This window comes from Colletotrichum phormii, assembly GCF_030913505.1.
Source record: "Colletotrichum phormii strain CBS 102054 chromosome Unknown BDP81scaffold_2, whole genome shotgun sequence".
Taxonomy (NCBI): domain Eukaryota; kingdom Fungi; phylum Ascomycota; class Sordariomycetes; order Glomerellales; family Glomerellaceae; genus Colletotrichum; species Colletotrichum phormii.
The window spans coordinates 2,719,878-2,738,995 of NW_026851444.1; the positions used below are offsets into that span (position 1 = coordinate 2,719,878).

The 19,118-nt window shown below is 55.0% G+C and overlaps 7 protein-coding genes across 7 annotated transcripts; 4 read left to right on the top strand and 3 right to left on the bottom strand.

The window, feature by feature from the left end:
- Positions 1-117: 117 nt before the first annotated feature.
- Positions 118-3,805, bottom strand: BDP81DRAFT_307864 (uncharacterized protein; the record flags this gene model as incomplete). The annotated part of the gene is made up of 3 exons (XM_060583393.1): positions 118-3,123; positions 3,173-3,582; positions 3,640-3,805. 3 exons carry the CDS (start codon positions 3,803-3,805, stop codon positions 118-120), a joined length of 3,582 nt encoding a protein of 1,193 aa, XP_060450915.1.
- Positions 3,806-4,184: 379 nt separating this feature from the next.
- On the top strand, positions 4,185-6,731 carry BDP81DRAFT_416708 (CASP C terminal-domain-containing protein). The gene is made up of 3 exons (XM_060589557.1): positions 4,185-4,478; positions 4,530-4,697; positions 4,744-6,731. Exons 1-3 carry the CDS (start codon positions 4,355-4,357, stop codon positions 6,684-6,686), a joined length of 2,235 nt encoding a protein of 744 aa, XP_060450916.1. The 5' UTR covers positions 4,185-4,354; the 3' UTR covers positions 6,687-6,731.
- A 1,916-nt stretch (positions 6,732-8,647) lies between these two features.
- Positions 8,648-9,494, top strand: BDP81DRAFT_308314 (uncharacterized protein; the record flags this gene model as incomplete). Its single annotated transcript, XM_060583448.1, has 2 exons — positions 8,648-8,855; positions 8,920-9,494. The coding sequence occupies 2 exons, from the start codon at positions 8,648-8,650 to the stop codon at positions 9,492-9,494; spliced, it is 783 nt and encodes a 260-aa protein (XP_060450917.1).
- A 1,092-nt stretch (positions 9,495-10,586) lies between these two features.
- BDP81DRAFT_402835 (F-box domain-containing protein) lies at positions 10,587-13,741 on the top strand (the record flags this gene model as incomplete). The annotated part of the gene is made up of 2 exons (XM_060588861.1): positions 10,587-10,651; positions 10,709-13,741. The coding sequence occupies exon 2, from the start codon at positions 11,069-11,071 to the stop codon at positions 13,739-13,741; it is 2,673 nt and encodes an 890-aa protein (XP_060450918.1). The 5' UTR covers positions 10,587-10,651; positions 10,709-11,068.
- A 755-nt stretch (positions 13,742-14,496) lies between these two features.
- Positions 14,497-15,240, bottom strand: BDP81DRAFT_389894 (ribosomal protein L22; the record flags this gene model as incomplete). Its single annotated transcript, XM_060587327.1, has 3 exons — positions 14,497-14,655; positions 14,739-15,140; positions 15,226-15,240. The coding sequence occupies 3 exons, from the start codon at positions 15,238-15,240 to the stop codon at positions 14,497-14,499; spliced, it is 576 nt and encodes a 191-aa protein (XP_060450919.1).
- A 988-nt stretch (positions 15,241-16,228) lies between these two features.
- BDP81DRAFT_389895 (Fibrillarin-domain-containing protein) lies at positions 16,229-17,408 on the top strand (the record flags this gene model as incomplete). Its single annotated transcript, XM_060587328.1, has 4 exons — positions 16,229-16,391; positions 16,466-16,572; positions 16,633-17,293; positions 17,350-17,408. The coding sequence occupies 4 exons, from the start codon at positions 16,229-16,231 to the stop codon at positions 17,406-17,408; spliced, it is 990 nt and encodes a 329-aa protein (XP_060450920.1).
- Positions 17,409-17,877: 469 nt separating this feature from the next.
- BDP81DRAFT_389896 (uncharacterized protein) lies at positions 17,878-18,717 on the bottom strand (the record flags this gene model as incomplete). The annotated part of the gene is made up of 1 exon (XM_060587329.1): positions 17,878-18,717. One exon carries the CDS (start codon positions 18,715-18,717, stop codon positions 17,878-17,880), a length of 840 nt encoding a protein of 279 aa, XP_060450921.1.
- Positions 18,718-19,118: the final 401 nt, after the last annotated feature.

The window sequence follows — 19,118 nt, forward strand, 5'->3', positions numbered from 1 at the left end:
CTAAGGGGGCATCATCATTATCGTGCTTTCTCCTACTTTGCTATGCTTGTCCTCTACGGACCAAGTCTACTCTACATCAAACATGACCCTCCTCGAATCCAAGGACACCAAACACGGCTAATTAGGCGCCTCAATCGACGGACCCTTCTCATCCACCTTGATAATCAAGTCGTGGTTCACCCTCAGGTTCTCCGCCGAGCTGAGGGCCTTTGTGACCGTCGTCTCGTGTCTCTCCTGCGTAATACGCCGTAAAGCCGTCATCAAGAACCCGGCCACGACCTCCACGGACCACTGGTCGGGAATCAGCGCCAGGACATCCTCGACGTCAAACCAGCCCCCGAACCGCTCGAGCAGGGCACTCGTCTGCTCAATCTGGTCGCTGACGTCCTGTATGGCGAGAAACTCGCCGAGAACGGCCCGGAATAGCCGCGCTTGCATGTCGTGCGTCGGCGTGCTCTCCCGCCGGCCGTCCGGGCGGGTGTAGATGCTCGAGCCGCCGCGCAGGCAGTACGAAACAGCCGTGTCGTAGTCGCCCAGCTTGTGTACGAGTAGCCGGATGGCGTCCTCGTGCCGCCTTTCGCGTCCGTCTAGGATGATGGTCTCTGGGACGAGAAGCTCGTCCGGCAGCGCCGATATGCGCTCTCTGATAGCGGCGGCGTCGTACTGGTGAGCACCACCCAGCAACTGCAGGAGCCGCAGTCGGCTCTGCCAGACCTCGTCGTCCTCGGGGGCGTTATCTGTGAGGAACTGTCGATATGTCGGTTTTGGAGCCTGTAGTGCTCTATAGGATGTGTATGTGCCGGCGAACGCGTCTCTGCTTTCTTGCGACGTCTCTAGATCGCTGAGAACAATGTCCAAGTAGTAGGCGATGAGGTCATTGACGTAGCCAGTGTGGCCCTTACCGAAAACAAGATGCTCGAGGTAGTACTTGACGGCATCGGGAGCCTCTTCACGAAGGATGGCGACGACTTCTGCCGGTTCGAAGCCGGGCGCCTTGCCCTTATCTTCTGCAAAGATTTGTACGCCCAGCTTCGGGTTGCGGCTCGCGAGCCAGACACCATACTCCCTGACAAGGGCCTGGCTGCTGATCTTTGTGAGATACTCGCGGACGCGCTGTTCTCCATCCTGCAGCTCACCACCATAGTCGGCCTCACCCTCAACGATGCGCCGCCAGGTCGCAAGAACGTCGCCCGCCATCTTGCGGCTTTGGTATAGTCGACTGAGTACGAAGAGGCGGTGGTATGACTCCAAAAGCGAGGCAGCTCGATCGAAGCAGTCTACGCCCTTGTCGACGACGTCGTACAGCTCTGATCGGACAGAAGAACTCTTCCTTGCCAGGCCCATGGGTGAATTCTGGTCGAGCTCGAGGAGGACCAGCAGCAACGCGGCATCGACGGTCCGGAACACTTCGCTCTCGTCTGCAACGCTGCCGAATCCCTTCTTCTTTCTCCAAGCGGCCAAGAACCGCCGCAGGAACTGGACGACTTTACTGTCGAGGTCCCCTATGGTATGACTGTCTTTGTGAAAATGCTCGCTTTCCAAGTAGTTCTCTGTCGTTCTCTTGACGCCACCAAAGATCCAGATGCCTCTTCGGCTCTCAACAATCTCGTTCCGTAGACCGGGTATCAAAGACAAAACAACGCGAGGATCCAGGCTGCTCTCCACCAAAACTTCCTCCAAGGCGTTCAACTCTGCATCTGTGAAAGGCGCCGCCTCTGTTGCATGCAATAGGTTGGTGAGGAGAAGGACACCAGCACGCTGGCGCAGGTAACTGAAAGTCACAAACTCTAGCTCCGACTTGGCATCCTGCCCTCTGAAAGAGTTGAGTACTGTGAAAATTGCACGCCGATTGAGTTTGGCGGGGTCGGAGGTTCCATCTTGCTCGCATGCAGTCTCGAGTCGGGCTTCCAGTCGAAGCACCATGGGGTTCCGAATCGCCCACCAGATATGATCCCCCGCCCATACTGCTATCCTCGAGTTGGCATTTGCTAATCGTCTTGCAAACTCACTCTCTTCGGCGTTTCTATTTTCTTCCCACCCTTCAGGTAATGCGTCTTCTTCCTGGGAGTCGACATCACGCTCAAAGAGTTCTCGTTCTTTGGTCATCTGCTCTAGAGATGATGCGGTGCGAGAGTCTGCACTTCTCGGTGAAAATATCGGGTTTTCGGCAAGTCCTCCAGGAAAAGGGGAAAACCTTCTCTGGCAAAGTCTGTCGACAATCTCTTCAAAATGGGTCTCATCGGTGCCCATCAGCGAGCGAATACCCAAAGGTGTCGTTTCATCTCCTCCTGAGGTTTCCGTCTCTAACCACCATTTGGATGTTTCTGGATCCGCCCCGTCCGAATCCCATCTCTGGATTTCCAGCCCATGACGAAGCCCTACTTCCGAATCCTTTGTCATGGATGCAATGACATACCCCTCCTCGTCCTGTTCCAGTGCCATCCTCGATGACGCCTGATTAGATAAACCACCGTCAACCACCACTTCCCGGGGGTATCTGTCAAACTCGACAGTCGGCCTGGTTGGGTCCCCATCTAGGTTCACAAACATCCCGATGCCGGGGTCCAACGGTCCGGTTCCAGTGACGAGGAGAAATTCTTCGGCTGTTGGCGAAACAATATGGGGTTTGAGGAAGACGGGAGCCGTCTTTGTTGGTGAGTTCTCTGAGCGTGTAGTGCCAGGTGCTGCTGGAAGGGGCTTGTCTGTTAGTGGCGGCGGCAGGGGGCCTTCACCCGAAGGTCTTGGACTCATGGATGGAGTTGGCGGTGACGATCCTTGACGAGCGCTGTCATCGGCTCCTCGAGGGCTGAGGTCCCTACGTCCACCGCTAAGTAGACCGCCCAGGCTCGTGCTTCTAGCATGGCCGTGAGGGTCACCAGCGGACAAAAGTGGCCGGTTGTGAGCGGCTGAGGCACTTCTCAAGATACCGCCATCAACACTCCCAGCAATGTCTTGAGCCTGGCCTATTTCGCCCCCAGGCTGTGAGTCGTCCAAGGAGGATATGGTCATAAGCGGAATTCTAAGCTGCCTGCCAACATCGAGCAAGGAGTAACTCCGTGAATCAGCAACACAAGCAATCGAATCACGACGGATCGATATTGTAGTCCCGGGCACGTCGATGTTCTGACCAGCCGTTAGCTATCAATTGCCTACAAGCCGAGGCATTGCGTACCTTAACTGCTCTTGCGACCTCCCCAATCCTCACAACCTGAATCCTTCGCAGTAACGATAGGAGAATGAACACCCCTGCAGCGGGTTCGTCAACATCATCTTGAGGATCGTTCAAGTCCACCCCGCCGACCCAATTGCAGTTCTTGACCTGCGTGGTGCCGAATACAGGGCTGAACTCGGGCAGAGAGTAGAAGGTAACGGTCTGGTTGCAAAGCACACACGCCTTCCCGACTTTTGGCAGAAGGAGAATCTGTTGGATTCCTGGGTGGGAGTTGCTGGTCTCGGCAAAGGCCGGCCGCAGACGAGAAGCAAGTATAAAAGACGGTCGTCCGGCTGGGTCGGCGGGGTCGGCTGAGATCTGGACAAAGTGAAGCAATTCGGATGCGCTCGTGCCGATGTATAGGTTGTGGTCTGGTGGTGATATGGTCAGCACCGCGATGAGCCGGAGAAGAAGGCACGTCTACCTACCTAGGTATTCAACACAATTGATCTTGGTCCCTTCGGCAGCGCCATCTGCCGACAATGGCACATCCTCCAACAATGTACGCAAGACAAAGGGCCCGTCATTGCGGGCGATCGCATTGGAGCTCCCAGACGCAGAGGAGGTCTGGTCGTCTGGATCCTCGGATGCCATTTCGAATCAGTCGTGCTATCATGAGTGCCGTAATGCCATTGTCGATTTCATGCGACGGTCGTCTCGAGGCGGCGAAAGGGACGTTCTGCTGGGAGTATGATGCAGCTGGGAAGCTCCGAAGCTTGGCTGGTAATCTGATGACATGGAGTCCAGGCTGCTAAGGTACCGGTAGCCACTTTAGGTACCTCTAGCTAACCAGAGGCGGATTACGTAGGCCTGTCCCGGGTGCGCCGTGCTACGGAAGATACTAGCGCAGGCATGTGCCTGGGGCGGCCCCGTAGGGACGGAAACGACCAGCTGTTGGTGCCTCTGAACCCCTGCATTCCATGCGCAGCCAATCAAGTTGCTGCCCGGAAAGGGAACACGTTCCCCGAACCAGCGAGCTCAGTCGAAACACTTTCGATCTGTACCGAACGACAACAGCTACATCAGACACCGACGGATTGAAACAACTCTCCAACCCCGCCGTCATCCTCGACTTCTTGGATTTCCATGGGCTCCCGGTGATGAAGTGATCATCCAAGTTGCGACCGAGAAAACCGACTCAACATGGCAGACGTAGAATCCGTCCTGGCGGCCAATGCCAACGCGCCGCAGCCAGACGCACCTTCAGACACTCCCAACTTGCCCGAGGGCGGCAACAAGTTCCAGCATGCCATCTCGGCATGGAGAAGTGAGCAAGAGTCTTGGATATAGCTTCGGAAATGTAGCCTAACCAAGCTAGCTATCGACTACACAAACCTCGTCGCAAACCTCGATAACACTGCCTCCGAGATCGTCACCTACCAGCGAGACTCAACTGTCCAGAGAAAGGAACTAGCTCAAAAGACAAAGGACTTCAGAAAGCTCGATGATGCAACAAAGCTGGGTGAAATTAAGGGGCTGTTGAAAGGTAGGGAACCTTCATGGCCGAAACGTTACTCTCACTAAACGGATAGCGTACCAAACTTTCATCGATCTCCTCACGAATCATTCAAAGTCAATCAACTCGGCCTTCCTCCAGACATATACATCCTTATCCGATGCGCCCGATCCTTACCCGCTGCTTGAGGCATCGGTCGACTCGATGCTCGTATCCGAAGACACTCTGCCGAAGCTGACCGAGGAAAATCAGCACCTACAAAAGTCCGTCGCGAAGCTGACGACCCAGCTAGAGGATACCGAGAGCAAGCTGCAGACAGAATCTTCCGCGAAGAGGGAGCTCGAAAACAATCTGGACAGCAGGGTGAAGGAGGTGGAGGCGTCGTGGGTGGCAGTCCTCGACGAAAAGAAAGACAACTGGGCCGCGAAAGAGAAGACGTTGGAAGAGAAGGTTGAAAACCAGGAGCGCCTGCTCACCGAGATCAAGGCGAGCTACGAAGTCAACCAGCGCCTCGGCAAGACAGATGATGGGGATGCAGAGGGCCAGGCAGGCCACGTCACCAGTGCCGAAATCGATATGCTTCACTCAGACCTTGACCGGACCAGTCAGCGGCTGGCCGAGATCGAGGCCCGGAACGAGCAGCTGCGACTGGAACTAGCACAGGCAAAGTCATCCGCAACCACTCAAACGCCGACGTCGTTGGAGGACGACCCTGCTTACATGCGCATGCGATCGGAAAATTCATCACTTATTCGGAAGCTCGATGCTACCAGAGTTGAAAAGGAGGGGCTCAAGCGTGATCTGGACTCCAGACTGCGCAGCTTGGAGAGAGAGGTTGGCCTGCTTAAGGAGGAAAGGGACAATCTCAAGTCCAAGGTGCAGAAGTGGAGTGACTACGACGACGTGAAGCAGGAGCTTGAGGTACTCAAGAGCATCGAGTTCTCCACGGGCGATGATGATGATGTCAAGGATGTGGTCGAAAGTGCCACAGAGTCCAAGGGCCAGAGCGACACTTTGGAGAAGCTTCTCTTGGCACGAAACAAGAAGCTTGGTGACGAGCTGACCATTCTGCGTGTTTCCCACCAGGACTTGCAGACCAAGCTATCTGACCTCCAGGAGGATATGTCGCGGACGAACATGGACCTCGAAAAGTCGCAGAAACTGAACGAGCGACTCGAGAACGACCTCGCGACGCTGCAGTCAGAGTCGTCCAACGCTTTCCCTTCCGGCGCGTCGGTGGCAGGGACATTCAACCGCTACGCCCCATCAATTGCACCGGGACGGAGGGGAGGAGGAGGTGGAGGAAGAGTTTCGCCAACATCGTCCATCATCAGCGGAATCGACCCCCGTATGAGTGGTGGCGGGGAGCCCATGGGCGGCGGCTCCGGCATCCTGCCAATGATCACAGCACAACGTGACCGTTTCAAAAAGCGAATTGCCGAACTAGAGAGCGAACTGTCGGACACGCACCGCACCGTCTCGCAGCTGAGACAGGAAGTATCAGCTCTTCAAAAGGACAATCTCAGCCTTTACGAGAAGACGAGATACGTCTCGACATACAATAGGGCCGGGCCTTCAGCGACGTCGTCTTCGGCGGCATTCTCATCTAACCCGAACCCTTCAACGATTTCCATTGGAGGCAGCGGCAGCCCGGGAATTACAATGGACAGATACAAAAAGGCATACGAATCGAATATTTCGCCATTTGCCGCTTTCCGAGGGCGGGAGTCTGCCAGGGCCTACAAGCGAATGAGCTTCCCCGAACGGGTAGTGTACTCAGTAACGCGAATGGTGCTGGCTTCTCGGACTAGCAGAAATCTATTTGCGGCATACTGTGTCGCGTTGCATTTGCTCGTTTTCTGCTCGCTATACTGGCTCGGTACGGTGGACGTGGAGCAGCATGCCAGTAACCTGGGCAAGTCGGTAGCAGGAGCCGCCGCCGCGGGCGCCGGGGGCCTCAAGGGAGGGGCCGGAAACGGCCACGGCGACTGGCAAGAGGAGGGGTTCAGCGGGCACTAGGCGGTGGTCAGTAAGGTGTCTTCTTGGAAGTTGACGAGAGCGGGGGGGGGGGGAGGGGGGGGAGCGAGATGGATGTCGATTAAGCCAGCGACGAACGACTATGTGGGCGAAAACTGTATGCATAAAACTTGTTTTTTCCGACAACTGTACGATTGGGCGTTGGGACATGTGGTATGAACTGTGGCACTACTTTAACTTAGCTTGGTGAGGGAAGGGATCTCGTCAGAATACAGATGCCAGATCACTTTGAAAACCTAGCTACCGGGGATGAGCGGGAACTTCTTCCCATGATCCGAGATCATCTGGGCGAGATCATATTACCCTTACCTTAGATGCCGTCAAGCAGCGTGGGAAGCGTGGCTCCCCCCCCCCCCCCACCTGGTCCACCACGATGCTATTCTAGGTTTTTTCTTTCCCGCTTCGACCTAGGCAGGCGTGGCAGGCTAGCTAGCTTGCTCCAGTTCCCGAGCTGCCATTCAAATTTCAAGAAACGAAAGAAACAGCCAGACAATTCCCATTCGACGAGGGGCCCCCCGTTGACGCTGGCCCGTCTGCGCGGCCCGGATGGAGCATATGACCTTGCGACCAATGAGAGGCTGTCGCGGCCCTTGGTGGAAGCGCGGCAAAAGCAAGCCTTGGATGTACAAGAGCGGGTACATGCAACGTGGGCGCGTCGCCGGGCCAGAGACGGGTACAACTTTTGTAAGGTGCAACGAGGGTGGTACCGTCCCTGGTTAATCTTCAGTTTGGCCTATCAAGTGTGAGGGTTGACGCGATGTCTTGTTGCTATTTCAGGTTTCTAGCCGTTCTGGTTCGCTATTTTGAAGGGACACACACATGGGGATACACACACATTCACACACTCGGTCAAAGTCCAGATGAAGCAGGCCTCGTCTTTCATTGATATTACTCACCATATTGATGTGAGTGAACATATACATGAAGAAGGACAAAGGCGGACAGAACATTTCCATCTAATAAGGTACAGCTGTTGATACTATGTTTGCCAAGGTATAGTTGACAGAAAATAACCTGCATCGTCTTCACTCGCTTATTCCTTAATGTGTCCAAAATGACCTCTCTGCCAACGTACCCAAGGTAAGTAATCCGGTCTCAACTTGAGTCCTTAGAAAACGTAGTACGGCCATGACTTCGAATCCTCGAGTCCTGAGCAGAAAGCACAACACCCTCAAAACGTGGAGCGCGTCGCTACCTGTCACCACACAACGAGGCCGTTCGAAGCGGGCCGGGCGCTTGCATCTCCCCTGACCCCAGCGAAGATCGCCTGGGCATCCACAACCGCTGGTATTACTTGCATCTCGCCCTTCCACTCATTCGTCCTCGCCAGACCCCCCCTCACTCTCCATCCTCGTCCTCATGTCCTCTCCCGCCCGTCGTATGGTTGCATGGCATGGCGGCTGCCAGTCTTTTGACCATGGAGCCGCTGCGAATACCGAGCCGTTTCCTCGCACACCACGGCGGCAGACCCTCCCCTCCTCCCCCGGCCATCCTTTCCCCCCGCCATCTTTTTTTGTAACCTTGATACCATGCCATTCTGGGCAGGTCAGGAACCTGGTGCCCTAATGAGATGCATTAGTGGCCGTTCTTTGCCGCTGGAGGTGGAAGCGATTTGAGGATGCCGTGGTATATTAGAAACGGCTGCCCGCTTGCACTACGGAACTTGTGTAGCCCACCCCCATCTCCACGGTTCATCTCATATATCGAGAGACGAGTCTGCTTCCCTTTTTTCTTGAGTCTTTTCTAGTTCTCATTATTTCCTAGTCTCATATTTCATTGGTTCAGTTTGGGTTTTTCTTGCTTGAAATTTGGTTCGATATTTCCACTCTTCTGGGGAACGAAGCATAATCACCAACACCAACAACCGAACATCATCGAATACCTTGACATCGCCCCATCGACTCCACGTTACCAACCAACACCACCCATCACATATAACCAACATGCGTTGCTCAACACTGTTGGTGCCGGCACTGGCATCCCTTGCCCTTGCTGCGCCAACGTACCCCACGCTCAACCTCCAAGCCGCGTTGCCGGGTAGCATCGAACAAATCTCCGAGTACTTCAACATGCTGGCAACCAAGGTCCAGGCAACCAAGTATCTGTCCACCGCACCAGTCTGCGACCTCTCCACGGCTAAGCTACCTGAAGGTGAGTTGAGAGAGCCCCCGAAAACCTGTCAAGACCTACCTTATACTCACACCACATGACCCAGCCGCAACCGAGACTCTCGGCAAGCCCAGAGAGGGCCTATCCCTCATGCACATCGCCATCGGCCGCGGAACCCAAAACTACACCTGCGACACCAGCAACGCGACAGCAGTCCCCGTCGCCACCGGCGCCGTCGCGACGCTCTTCAACGCCAGCTGCGTGGGCTCCCTGTACCCGGACCTGCTCGACAAGCTGCCCGTCGTGGCCATGGACTTCAATCTCACCGAGGAGGAGACGAACCGCCGCCTGGGACCGAGCAACCTCGTCATCTCGGGCCACCACCACTTCACCGGCAAGGGCGTCCCGCTCTTCATGCTCGAGAACGACGGCGCATCCGTCGGGGACTCGTACTGCGCCAAGAACGCGTCCATGCCCGCGCCCCTCACGGCGCAGTCCGGCCAGCACGGCGAGGCGGCGGTCCCCTGGCTCCGGCTCCGTACCGTCGAGCCCAGCACCGGGGACGTCCAGGAGGTGTACAGGATACACACCGTCGGCGGCAGCGCACCGGCTTCGTGCCAGGGCCAGGCTGCTACGATTGAAGTCCAGTACGCTACACAGTATGTTGAAACCAAATCTTGATTGAAATTTGTATGACACGCGTGACTTACATGAAGCTTTAGATACTGGTTCTTCTCTGGCTCCGCTCAATAAGTCGGTCAAGTCATCTACCCTTTGATCAACACCCATTTTGCGGAAGTCAAGCACTTGTTATGATTCGAAGGCGTTGGAGGTGTTTTTTTTGGGGGGGTTGCGCAGAAATATGACATAGTTGTTTCTTATTCGATATACCATCATGTATTCCCACGGCAGTTTATAGGTCATCATCTTATCGATGAACCTTTTGTGCTGTGGCTGGAAATTAGGTCGGCCAGTAGACTGAAGCCGCTAGATAACACTCGTAATGGAATGGTTGTCTGTTGAATTTTGTGCTGCTCATTGAGGTGTTTGTACTCATGTAGGAGTGAAGGTTTTTTTCAGTTCATACAGGTAGTGAGACCAACAAGGTGAAGGAGTCACGGCATGATTATGAATCTGCTGCCCTTCGTCATACTTCATCAATATGGAGTCATACTTGACCGATATGGAGCCATACTCGATGAGAATGGCTCACCGCACATATAAGATGGGTGAAATCAGTGGATGAAATGTGATGCTGAGTGAGTAATTGAGTGCATATCCTAAAGAGATAAGAACATTGGAATAATGAGGTGAGTGAGATGACAGTTGGAAGGCACGAAGGAAGAAGCAATAACGGGCAGGTGCATTTCAAGTCTACCTACTACCTAAGGTAGGTACTCCGTAGACCCTGACCAGATCCACCTAGCCCCGGTCCTTGCCGCAAGCACCCCGCCAAAAAGCACAGCGTCCTTGCCAAACAATCCCATGTTGAACGCCTGGAAGGGCTGCGGTACGGAGCAAGGTACGGAGTACTTGCTGATCCCTAGGAAAGTGCCCCACTCTAGGGCCACATGCTGATCCAAGTAGCCAATAGCGCAGCTTCTTTTGTCTGAGAAGACGCTAAAGAGTGGTCCCACAAACCTCCGAGCCGGGCACCTGCCACCAGTGACTTCACTCTTTCTTCGACTCCTGCTGCTGTGCTTTGAAGAGAAATTCCGTGGACTGTCACCTCTCCACTGGATTTTTTTATCCAATCCAACTTCAACCAGCTCACTTCAACCAAACATCTCTTTGAGCACAATCGTTCACATTGATTATTGCACATCGTCAATAGCCAGGTAAGCAAGCAGAAAATAGCCCCTTCATCATCACATCATGGCTAATTCTCTAGCCAGGACGATTGCGCACCTTGCGACTGCGACGATTTGCTCAGCTCGCCGCTACTCGCTCTTACCTACACGATTCCTTGACTTTATCGATTTTTTTGCATTCGACCGAGCGCTCCTGCAGCCACGAATTACAATTATCCAGCGAACCACTCATTGCGGTCAATAATCAGCATTCGCTCGATTTTGGGACAGGCCACTTTCAATCACAAATTATCACAGTCTCCCATTGCCCGAACCGTCCGATCCAACAGCCGACGACGGAGCGACCGAGGAGTGCCGAGCTCCTTCGCCTTTGTCCACCGAGTCTTGACAACCGACACCAAAGCCCAGCCAAGCTTCCCTATGCTTGGTTAATCACCGGTCGAAATGAACAGAAGGGCACCTGCTGCTTCGGAAATGCCCCGCAAACGCCGGCGGATACGAGGACCAAGTGCCATGGCTTCAGACCCTCCCCAGCTCACCTGGCCCACCAGCCAGGTCCCGGTCGAGATCTTTGACGAAATCACCACCTACCTGTCCCGTTCGGATGTCAAGAACCTCCGCTTGGTCAATCACGAGTTCGACAAGATGATCTCATCCAAATACTTCCGCAACGTTGTGGTTCCTTTCCGATCCGAGATGTACAAGGCGAGAAAGCAAAAGTACCTGGATGATGGAGGTGGAGCGCAGCCTCCACTCGGAGTGGACACCCTCTTCTCCAGCGGCATGCGCATCTTTCAGTCCTTTGGCGAGCACATTCTTCGATTTGCCTTGTCGCTCGAGCTGGACGAGGAGAGCCTTGCCTACCCTCCCATCAAGCCGACCCAGAAAGCCGTTACCTCGTACTGGGGTATCTACCGCTGGCCTCACGAGTCGTACAATCGGTATGCGGAACTTGAGGGGCTTGAGCAGACTGCCGATGAGACAGCGTCTATGACAGAGGCCTTGAAGTGCTTGGTGAGGGTTCAGGAACTCGGGCTGTGCTGCGATGCTGGACTGGGCTACCTTCTGGGACCCGACCAGCAGTTGGAGAGCCCTCCCCTGCCGCACCCGGTCTTTGGCCTCCGCAATTTACGATACCGAAACCTGCAGCGACGCCTGGCCCGAGACGATTCGGACTCTATGAATGCCCGAAAGCTCGCCTTTGAGAGTCCTCGAGATTTCAAGTATACCGTACTGGAGGCCATGGTCAAGAATGCCGGGTACACGCAAGAGCAGGCTAAGGACGCTATTGCTATACTCTTGAGCACCGAGAATGTCTCACTGTCGAATATCGACTTTGACGAACGTACCGCCGCTGCTGCTGCCGCTGTCGCAGCCGCCAATGCAGCCGCCCATGCAGCCCAGGCCAACGCTGAAGCTCGTGCCGATTTCATTGCTCACACCACTCCTCAGAACATCCATAACCTCGCCCAGATCTTACTCCAAAATCAACCTCCCCCGTTCATCAACGCTAATGACGCTGAGGATCCCGAGCATGATGACGAAGTTGCTGAGGCAAACGCTGAGGCGAGAGCGGCGGCCAATGTGCTTAATGAGCTCACGGCGGGCCATCCACTACAGCCTAGAAATCTGACTAGAGCCCAGAAGGAGATGCTGCTAGAGTTGGAATGGGCACACCGAGCTCTCATTCAATCATACGTCCTCGCCCTCATCGACAACGCTCGGATGAATAGCTTCAGTTCTTTGACGACCCTGACGATCGCCAAAATTCCCAGCAGCCACGTCTACATGTTTCAAAGGTCGGATTTCTGGCAGAGCCTGCCCAACCTTACCAACGTGGCTCTTGCTGTTGTAGCCGACTGGCGTCAGATATCCAAGGTCGCTCCTGGCTGTGTCGAGGACAACCCCGTCTCGCCCGTAGAGGCGGTGACCAAGGTCTACCGCTTGTTGCAAGACCATATCTCGACACAATCCAACATCAAATTCCTCCATTTCGAGTGGATTTGTGGTGGCGAGTTTGCACCTGGCATCACTCAGCGGAACCAATACGTGCTTCCCGCCCCATTCTGCTCGCCGTCGCAGATGATACACCACGCAGGTGCCAAGTCGCCCGAAACCTTGCTCACTCTACCGCACATCAGACACCTGTCGCTCAAGAACTGCTACTGGGCGCCGCACGTCTTTCTACAGGTTCTGCGGACAATGGGAACCCAGTCTCTGGAAAAGCTGGAACTCGAAAGTGTTTCTCTCACGGGCGCGCCCATGAGAAACCTTCCCGATATCGGACAGGCACATGAACAAGGCCAGGCTCACGGTCATAATCAGCTACCTGCGCTGCCGCCGGCTCCTATGCATCTCCAAGCCAACACGGCCTTCGCAGGTTTGCCAGCGGTTCCGGCCGGAGTGGTGGTCCCTCAAGGCCCGCTGCATGCTCCTGGCGTCTTGCCGGCGCATCTGATTGGCATGATGCAGCACCAAGCTCTTCCGCAAATCGCCAATGTGGCGAACAACGCGGCGCCTCCTCCGCCTCCATCCGATCCATTGGCCGGCTGGAGTAGGATGCGACTAAGACAGCCACGACTGCTGTCTTGGGCTGGCATCATTGAACGTCTCGCCCCGACTCCGCCGATTCAAGAGATCATGGTTGGTCAAGATGACGAAGATGATGAAGAGGATTGGGTGGACGACTTTGTACGAAAGGATGAGGGATTCTCGCTGTTGCTGCGGCCACACAGTCTCGTCAGGGAGAAGGATTTGCTCAGCATTCAGCACATCTCGCTCAAGTCCTGCGGCTACGCAGTCTTGGACACCCCCACGGTTGACAATCATAGTATCATGCCAACCAACACCCCTTGGCAAGAGCCTTCGGAAGTGACTTCGCGTCGACGGGAGCTTATGCCCTTCATGCAGGCCTGCGGCGACAGGCTGGCGGCTAAGATCACCAATTACCTGAACAATCAGGAGCACTTCAACCTTTCGACTGCCTTTGGTATGGATACGGAGTGGACTGGTGTGTACGATGAGGATGTCATTGAAGCTGCAAAGAGGGATGGTATCGTTCATCCTGGAAGAGGACGATTCACGGGTATGATTACCAAGATGGCAGAGCAGGTTTGAGCTGGACTGCTTGGTTACGATGAAAACTGTATAACGATTGGGATTTGGGTGGGCCGCGGGAGTCTTTGATTTTTTCGGCGTTTTTGGCAAAAGATACCACGGACTCAAAAATTGGGACGGATGGGCGGGCGGGATAATGACTGGATGAACCCACAACTCCGTAGCTACCTTATAGTAGGAAGACAACAAAACTTGATAACTCCATCATCGTCTCCATTGTATTTGAGGCAGGTCCACTCTTTGAGTGTTACAATTGACAAGGTCGGAATGGCTCTACAGACCGACCATTTGGACGAATTCCTCGAGGCGCGGTTATTCGAGGACTCGGGCAGTACATTACGCCATCGCACCACAAGGACGACTTTGGGGTGATTGATATAGAAGCAGGCCAAAATTGAATGCATTTCCTCGTAACCGTTTGACGCCGATGCCGATCATGATAGCTAGGGGGGGAATCATTGTTGCATGTTTGTTTATTGGTGGCCCATGCAGACCGTTGCGCGTGTGAATTCGCATGCCAATCCCTAAATGCCATGAGACCATAGCCTTCCTGTACACCAGCATATGAAAAGCCGCAAAGTTCTTTTTTTGTATTGAATCAACGCATCCATCAACCCAAGACCATCCATCCCAGGGGGGTGTACCGCGTTTGTCCACACTTCGCGCCGACCCTTTTTGCTCACGTCATGAACCGCACACGCCACAAAAATCGAAGACCGTCTTTAACTTAGAAAAGAGGTGAGATGGGAATTCGTTTATGCGGCGGTGATGGCCTGGCGGGTACGGGTACCACGCTGGCGGGAGTTGAGTCGGACGTCCTCGCGACCGGCGACGGCCTCGGACTTGGCGACGACCTCCTCGCCCTCGGTAAGGATGAGCTCGATGTGGCAGGGGTTGGACATGTAGGGGTTAATCTGTGACGTGTGTTAGTCTCGCCAAAAGCCTTGTTTCTGAGCTCTCCTTTCTCGCTGATAGGAATGAAGTGGTGAAAACATACGCGACCGTGGGCACGGTATGTGCGTCTCCGTTGCTTGGGGGCCTGGTTGACCTGGATGTGCTTGACGACGAGGTTGCCGGTGTCGAGGCCCTTTGCGTCGGCGTTGGACTCGGCGTTCTTGAGGAGGCCGAGGAGGAACTCGGCCGACTTGACGGGCCAGCGGGCCTTGGTGACGCCAAAGGCCTTGCCCTGGGCGGTGCGGCCGATGGAGCCGGCGTAGCGGCGGAAGGGGACGGCCTCCTTCTTCTCGGAGACGTTCTCGAGGAAGGTGACGGCGCGCTGGAGCTTCCAGCCGTTGATGGCCTGGGCAGTCTCGCGGGTGTTCTTGAAGGACACACGGAGGTAGGAACCGCGCGAGCGGGCCGACTTCGCGGGGGCGATCTCTTGAGCGGCGTAGCGAACCTGGTTGTGACGATCATGTCAGTCTGGAGGGGTTCTTCTGCACGACATGTCCCCATGTGTTGCCTTAATCCTCCTCTTCGTCGACTGTTGAGAGTGACATAATTGAGTCACAAGTCCAGTTTTTTTTTTTTTTCCGACATCGTGAAATTTCGACCCTCTTTCCTCCCAGTTGACGAGGGGTTGAACTTGTCTCGGCGGCGGCAACGGGCGACGGGTCGAAATTTCGTGTCGATTTCACATATTTCCTCCTCTTCGTCGACGAAAATACAGGGGAGCGGCGGTGCGACTTACCATCTTGATCGTTGGGTGTGGTGATGGTTTCGGTGGTCGGTCGGTGGTCGGTCGTGGGCTGGCTGTCAAAGTGAGGTTAGAAGAAATTCACAACTTTCGTTGACCCTAGCCCTCCTGCGCCGGGTTGGCTCGCTTGCGGATCGGGAAACGGCAGGGGGGTCGGCCTTAGGGTTCCGCAACCCTATGGGGTAAATGGACGATTTCTTCCAGCTTTGGCCGGGGAAAAAAAATTGCAATGGGAAAACTGATGAGACTCACGATTTGTCTGATGAACTGATGAACAGCCTGGGGCCTTTGTTGGATTTTCCGGAATGAGTTTGCGGCTTGGAGAGTTGGGACAAATGGAAGGATGATATTTCGAGGTGTTCTTCAATTCCGTTGCAAGCCAGGTTCACTGGACACCACCTTGGGTTTCTGACGCTCCTGCCTTCCTGCGAGGTGTGAGACCCCACTTTGCAGATGGTCCCCACCCTCTGGGTCCCCCCTTATCTAATCGTAAGAAAAAAAAATGCCGGAGAGCGGCACCTCTAAAATTCCGCATTGTCCAATCACCTTGATGACCCCACAATCTTTCCTCTCAGTCTGGCCCGTGCGTACTCTTGAAGCTCTCAGAAAAAAAGTCCGACGAAAAATTTCAAACACCCAGCCCAGTATCCAGTTGTCCCAACCCGCCACCAAGAGGATAAGCATTACCTGCGCCTCTCATCCCCAATTCGACTTTTTTCGCAACTTGGGAACTGCCAGTCTTGTTCTCTTTCTTTTTCGCAACAACTACCCCGACACACATTTCAAAGACAATGGCTCCCTTCACTCCTCGTGGCGGTGGTCGCGGCGGCGGTCGTGGATTCGGCGGACGTGGTGGTGGTGACCGCGGTGGCTTCGGCGGCCGTGGTGGTGCCCGTGGAGGCTTCGGTGGTGACCGTGGTCGTGGCGGCTTCGGTGGACGCGGTGGTGGTCGTGGTAAGTCTTGAGAGAAACTGACGCTTTTCGCAATGTCAAAGGCAGAAGAAGATCGAGCTAACGTGAACCTGCAGGCGGTGGTCGCGGCGGTCCTGGCGGTGGTCGTGGCCGTGGAGGTGTCTCCAAGGGCGGCCGTGGAGGCGGTCCTGGTGGTCAGAAGGGAGGTCAGAAGGTCATCGTGGTATGTCACAACAACGACTCTTCCTTGTGGTGAGAGATTGTCATTAACAAAAGATCGCAGGAGCCCCACCGTCACGAGGGTATCTTCGTTGTCCGTGGCAAGGAGGACGCCATCGCAACCCGCAACATTGTCCCCGGAGAGTCCGTCTACGGCGAGAAGCGCGTCTCTGTCGACAACCAGACCCAGAACGAGGACGGCACCACCACAACCACCAAGATCGAGTACCGCGTGTGGAACCCCTTCCGCTCCAAGTTGGCCGCTGCCGTCATCGGTGGTCTCGAGAAGCTCTACTTCGGCCCCGGCTCCAAAGTCCTTTACCTCGGTGGTGCCTCTGGTACCTCAGTCTCCCACGTCGCCGACATTGTCGGCCCTACTGGATTCGTCTACGCCGTCGAGTTCTCCCCTCGTTCCGGCCGTGATCTGATCGGGATGGCCGCCAAGCGCACCAACGTCGTCCCCATTGTCGAGGACGCCCGCCAACCCCTCAAGTACCGCATGCTCATGCCCATGGTCGACTGCATCTTCGCCGACGTTGCCCAGCCCGACCAGGCCCGTATCGTTGCCATGAACGCCCACCAGTTCCTCAAGGTCGGCGGTGGTATCCTCATTTCCATCAAGGCCAACTGTATCGACAGTACCGCCCCCGCTCACAAGGTCTTCGCCATGGAGGTCGAGAAGCTGAGAGGAGAGCGCATCACCCCCAAGGAGCAGCTTACGCTAGGTTGGTAACCCCCTTTTTCCCCAGGTTGCGAAAGACTCTTGACTAACACATGACAGAACCCTTCGAGCGTGATCACTGCCTCGTCGCTGCCGAGTACTCGCGCTACGCGAAATAAATGCGAGAAAAAAAAGGGAAGATGAAAAAAAAGTATTGTATGCGTTGCGTAAGGAAGAGTGGTGGAAGAGTGGTGGGTGAGCGGTTGAATCTGTACATTTGCGAGATTCCCACGAGATTTGACTTTTGCTTCAATGGGTACGGTCGGTCGGACTTCATCTGGACAGGCGTTAGGAATTTAGGACTGGTCTAGTTCAGAACTTGCATGTTAACCCATAAAGGTATTCAAAAAGTCCTCCGCGGTAAAAATGACATGTTTAATGGGCTCATAGACTTGAATAGGAGTAGTTTGCTGCGCTTTTTTGCTGCCTCATACTCCCCCTTTCGCAGTGACTTGACATCCGTCGTGATGTGCCCTTGCTCTCACTCTGTCTGGCTCTCATTGCCTGCATTGTGAAGTCTGCCAAAAAGCTCCCGAACCCCTATCCCGACATGTACATCTCCAGACTTCATGCAGCCCAGCCCCCGCTTCACTCAATCCCATCCACAAGACCTAAGCCAAGTACCGCCGCCCCACACATCGTCGACCCATCCACCTCTGTCTGACCGGCCCACGACACTAATTCCGACGAGAGCTGCGCCGTCGGCGTTGTCGGCTTGTCCTCTAGCTGCTGCTGCTGCTGCTCACCCCCGATTCTCCACCGCTCCTCGTAGCAGCCGTACTCCACGAGGTCACGGGCAATGTAAACGACCCGCTCCTGCTCGGGCTGCCAGTCCATCGGCTCAGCCGGGCCCCCCGCTCCGACGCTGTGGGCCCACGACTCGACCGACGTGCGTTGCTCGTCCAGGAGAGACAGGATGTGGTTGCGGAAGCGGTAGTTGTCGACGACGAGGTCGCTGCTCTGTTGCTGATGTATCTCGCGTCCGGTATCGTCTATGCTGCGGCGACGTTTCGAGGTCCTGCGGATCGTGGGCTCTAGCTCGATCTCGGGCTTGGGCTTTCGGCGGCGCCTCACGATATCCAAGTAGCCGTCGTCGTTTGTATGGTGGGCCTTTTTATGGCTTGGGGGTTTCGTTCTGAGAACGAGGGCGGTTGAGGGTGACGCTGGGCGCATGGGGATCATCTTCAGATCGCCGTCTGTGTCTGACTTTGCTTCGATTTGGCGGCTGTGTCGGTGGTGGCGTCTGGGGGAACGAGGAGGAGGTTCGTACAGAGATCGGTGTCTTCCTGTTGGGTATTCGACGTCTTTTCGCGGGGGATAGCGACGGGCCTTGATAATGGAAAGCCCCTCTGTGAGACCGGAGTCCGGCTCTGGGCTTGCGTGCCTGCGTTTGGAAGAGCGTTTCGACATCCTGTGTCCTCGTGACATTGTGATGTTCCCCGTGTAGATGGTCAGATCTTTTTCTGAGAGAGGTGGAACGGGTGGAACGAAGATACTAACACGCGTGATTATCCGCCATCTGAAGGGTTTCGAGACTGCTTCGATACGCACTTTTCGGGGGATGTGAGTGTTTGAGTGAGGCTTTCCGTTGATGAAGTATAATTGATTTTATCTTGACTATTCTCGTAAGATATTCTCGCGCAGCTTCTGGCCATTGACATCTTGAGAATCGAAACAAAGCTGGAACAGCCCAGAGCTTATTACGCCATCGACAGGAGAATAAGTTTCTAGAAGCCAACAAACAAGCAAAGACTCCGTGGTGTGATGTACAAGCTACTAGAAGGTATCCATAGAGGGCCGCCCTCGTTCAACCTCGAAACCGAATAAGG

Excerpts from the sequence above, each read along its gene's own strand:
- BDP81DRAFT_416708 (XM_060589557.1), top strand. The coding sequence starts at position 4,355 with ATGGCAGACGTAGAATCCGTCCTGGCGGCCAATGCCAACGCGCCGCAG. Across the intron at positions 4,479-4,529 it reads TGCCATCTCGGCATGGAGAA|CTATCGACTACACAAACCTC; the intron begins GTGAGCAAGAGT and ends TAACCAAGCTAG. Across the intron at positions 4,698-4,743 it reads AATTAAGGGGCTGTTGAAAG|CGTACCAAACTTTCATCGAT; the intron begins GTAGGGAACCTT and ends CTAAACGGATAG.